This window comes from Rhopalosiphum maidis, chromosome 4, assembly GCF_003676215.2.
Source record: "Rhopalosiphum maidis isolate BTI-1 chromosome 4, ASM367621v3, whole genome shotgun sequence".
Taxonomy (NCBI): Eukaryota; Metazoa; Arthropoda; class Insecta; order Hemiptera; family Aphididae; genus Rhopalosiphum; species Rhopalosiphum maidis.
Genome location: NC_040880.1, coordinates 4,536,612 through 4,540,080, shown reverse-complemented (window position 1 = coordinate 4,540,080; position 3,469 = coordinate 4,536,612). Strand labels below are relative to the sequence as shown.

At 26.8% G+C, this 3,469-nt stretch overlaps 1 protein-coding gene across 1 annotated transcript; it reads left to right on the top strand.

The window, feature by feature from the left end:
* The first annotated feature begins 1,144 nt into the window (after window positions 1–1,144).
* On the top strand, window positions 1,145–2,432 carry LOC113548749 (phosphatidate cytidylyltransferase, mitochondrial). Its single transcript, XM_026949793.1, has one exon. The coding sequence runs from the start codon at window positions 1,418–1,420 to the stop codon at window positions 2,366–2,368; it is 951 nt and encodes a 316-aa protein (XP_026805594.1). The 5' UTR covers window positions 1,145–1,417; the 3' UTR covers window positions 2,369–2,432.
* The last annotated feature ends 1,037 nt before the right edge of the window (window positions 2,433–3,469 follow it).

The following is a 3,469-nucleotide window of genomic DNA, read 5'->3' as shown; positions in this document are numbered from 1 at the left end:
TATTTTTCGGTTAATTATTCAAAATTTAAATAACATTTAATAGTAAGTTACATAGTAACAATTTTTATTATGAAAATAACTTGTGTGTCTGAATGACTGAATAAAAAAAAATAAAAACCTATTTAGTTCGGTTACGGCACATTATAATGACGGTGTGATGAGGACATACACCAAATTTGATATGAGAATTGAAAATTGTGAAGAAAATTATACTTTAAGTTTGAGAAATATATTATGATTAAATAATTGTATTTACTGTTTGTACATTGCGTTGTGCCTATTACTACCTACCAAATGGCGATACATACGATGTATTAATCGTATAAAATATAAATTATTTTTCTGATTTAGTATAAATATATTATGAATAGGTACTATCTATGGTCTCAAGCCTCAGTTGATCATCGTTGCAAAAACGATGAAAAATATTTAATGCTTTTTAATTAAAAATTCAATTACTTCGATAAATTGCTACATTATTTAGTTATTATCAATAAGTTCACAAAATAACAAATTAATGCACTTGATAGTTAATTTGGGAGACGGGAGTCCCAAAAATGTTGAGTTAAAGAAAATAAATATAAGTATATACTACGTACGAGGTAGATAACTTCCCGTATAAATTAATTATTTATTTATTACAAATTTAAGCAACTAACCATTTAATTTGTATATTATTATAGATAGTTATACTCTATTTTCATATATTGCATAATAGGTATCGTTGTAGGCAGTGGCGTAATTTTGGGGGGTGGCAAGGGGGCACTCCACCCCCCGACAATTTTTTAAGGGATGTAGTTATATATTTAAACCAGGGAAGGGAGGAGTGTTAGAGTTTTGATAATAATAAATACATTATATTGCCCCCCACTAGAATTTTCCCCAGTTACGCTAGTGATTATAGGTCTGTGGGAGCATTATGAATAATACATGCTTTGATATAAAATAATATTGTTCAATTCTTTAAATTCTATTACTAGTGCTGCTGTCAGTTATATGTTATTGATACTTGATAGTAATATTACTTTTCGTTTTACCAACAGATAGCAGATTGGATACTTCGTTACACGGCTATAGATAATGTTATCTGTCATTGAATAAACCAATAGAAAGATAACAGTACAAGGTGTTGATTATTGATAAATCAAAAATCTAAATCCTTACTTCGGATTTAGTAAAAACATAAAAAATGAAGTACTTCAAGTACTCGTTCGGTGTTTAAAACTTTACTCAGTACGCAAACGGCCATAATAAGCAGGTTTGAATTTTTTAGAAAACTTAAGATGTTGGGTTCTATGTAGATATATAAATCCATTACTCATCGTAAAAATGTAAATATTAGTTATTTAATTTGAAATTATTTATTTACATTGCATAGATATTATTGTTGTATGCAATTTTAACTATTAATATAACCATGATTGTGGATTTAAATCGGATTCTCACTAGATTCCCTACTCAACACTTGATGTACTGCTTTGCTTATGGATCTGGTGTATTTCAACAGGCCGGTCGTACTGATCGTGCAATGGTGGACCTAATATTTGTAGTAAACAATACACACAACTTTCATCGGGATAATTTAGCGGCTAATCCAAATCATTATTCATCAATCCGTTATTTAGGACCATCTATCTTATCAAATATTCAAACTTCATTTGGTGCTAATGTTTATTTTAATACTCATATCACAGTAGACAATTTAATATTCAAGTATGGAGTTATAGATATGAAAGATTTTTGTCAAGACTTACAGTCATGGTATACACTTTATATAGCGGGTCGACTTCACAAGCCCGTGTTAATGTTACGTGATGAAGGATTAAGTGATTTGGTCATGCATAACTTAAGAAGCGCTATGCATGCTGCTCTTCTTCAGTTACCTGAAAAATTTACAGAAATAGATTTATATATTGCTATTGCAGGTCTATCGTATCGAGGAGATTTTCGTATGATTATTGGCGAGGACAAGAACAAAGTGGCCAATATTGTACAACCTCAAATAGATAAATTTAGGACATTATATACACCAGTGTTTAAATCAATGAGTGATAAACTATCTATAAATTCATTTGTAGAACAAGACAAAAGTTTGGAGAGCAAATTGTATCATTTGCAGAGGTTACCACAAAACTTGAAGAATATTTTATTCAGATCTTATAAGAACAAATTGAATGATGATAGAATATTAGAAGAATTAGCAAAGCGAGATGATGTTAGTACAATTGTGCGCAATGGTATTTACAGAATAGTATTTTATTCAAGTCTAATGCAAAGTATAAAAGGAATACCAACAGCCGGCTTACTAAAGTCTGTTGTCTATAGCTATAGCAAATTAAACAAAATGGTTAAATCTATGTTTTTATAGCTAATCTGATTACTTAAATAAAAATAGTATTGTTTTGTTGTTATATAATTGTATTTGTATTAGATAAATGAAATTAAACTTTATATTATTGAATATTGATATAAAATACAATTGAAAATATATTATTTATTTATCAAAATGTTGTTGTATTCATGCATAAAAACAATTTTATTTTGTAACAATAATGATTTGTATTTTAATTTATTATTACAAATATTTGAACTATCTATGTCTGTAATTAAATAATATAATATACATATAAGTGTTCTAAATGTGACAAAATAAAATAAGCATTTAAAACTTAATTTTTTTAATTCAAGATCCTTATATTTTAATCAAAACATAAGAAATAACTAAATAACTTGTAATTTAATCTGAGTGTTATATAATCGTAAGTGTTGTATTATAAATTGATAATTAGAAAAATGTATAATCCTTACGCATAGAAATTGAGATTTTAAATGGACTGTGAATATTGTTATAGCTTATATACATTTGAATCATTTAATAAATGGTTAAATTGTTTTATTCCTATAAATCATTTTGCTCCAAAGAAAATATATTATCTTTATTGTACAACATATTTCTCACAGACACCATATTAATTGAATAATAGCTTACTTAATCAATTTGTTTTGATTAAACAATAAATCATAGTTTGAAAATATGTTTAGTATATGATTGACAACTTAAGAATAAAGCTCGAAGTGTGGACTGAAATTAATACAACTACTTTTAACTCTATTATTGGATACCTATATTGACAAATCTATGCAGTACTAGAATTGAAAAAATATTGAATAATTTAATAAAAATCTCAGCTATTATTTAATTACATCAAAATAAAAATAATAAATGATATTAAGAATACAATATTTGTATGGAATTTCATTTGTTTCCAATCTCAGTTGTAAATTAGTTGCAAAAATGCAATATGCAGCGGTCATAATCGAGATCAAAGGCTTTTAATATACCAATCAAACATTATTTTCAATAATACATTAATACATGTCATAATTCATAATGATCAATGGTCATTGGTTATGGTGTGCAAATCAAGTGTCAAGTTTTATTTGCTCTTATATGAATGTGTTTAAAATA

Coding starts and splice junctions, on each gene's coding strand:
- LOC113548749 (XM_026949793.1), top strand. CDS start 1,418: ATGATTGTGGATTTAAATCGGATTCTCACTAGATTCCCTACTCAACAC.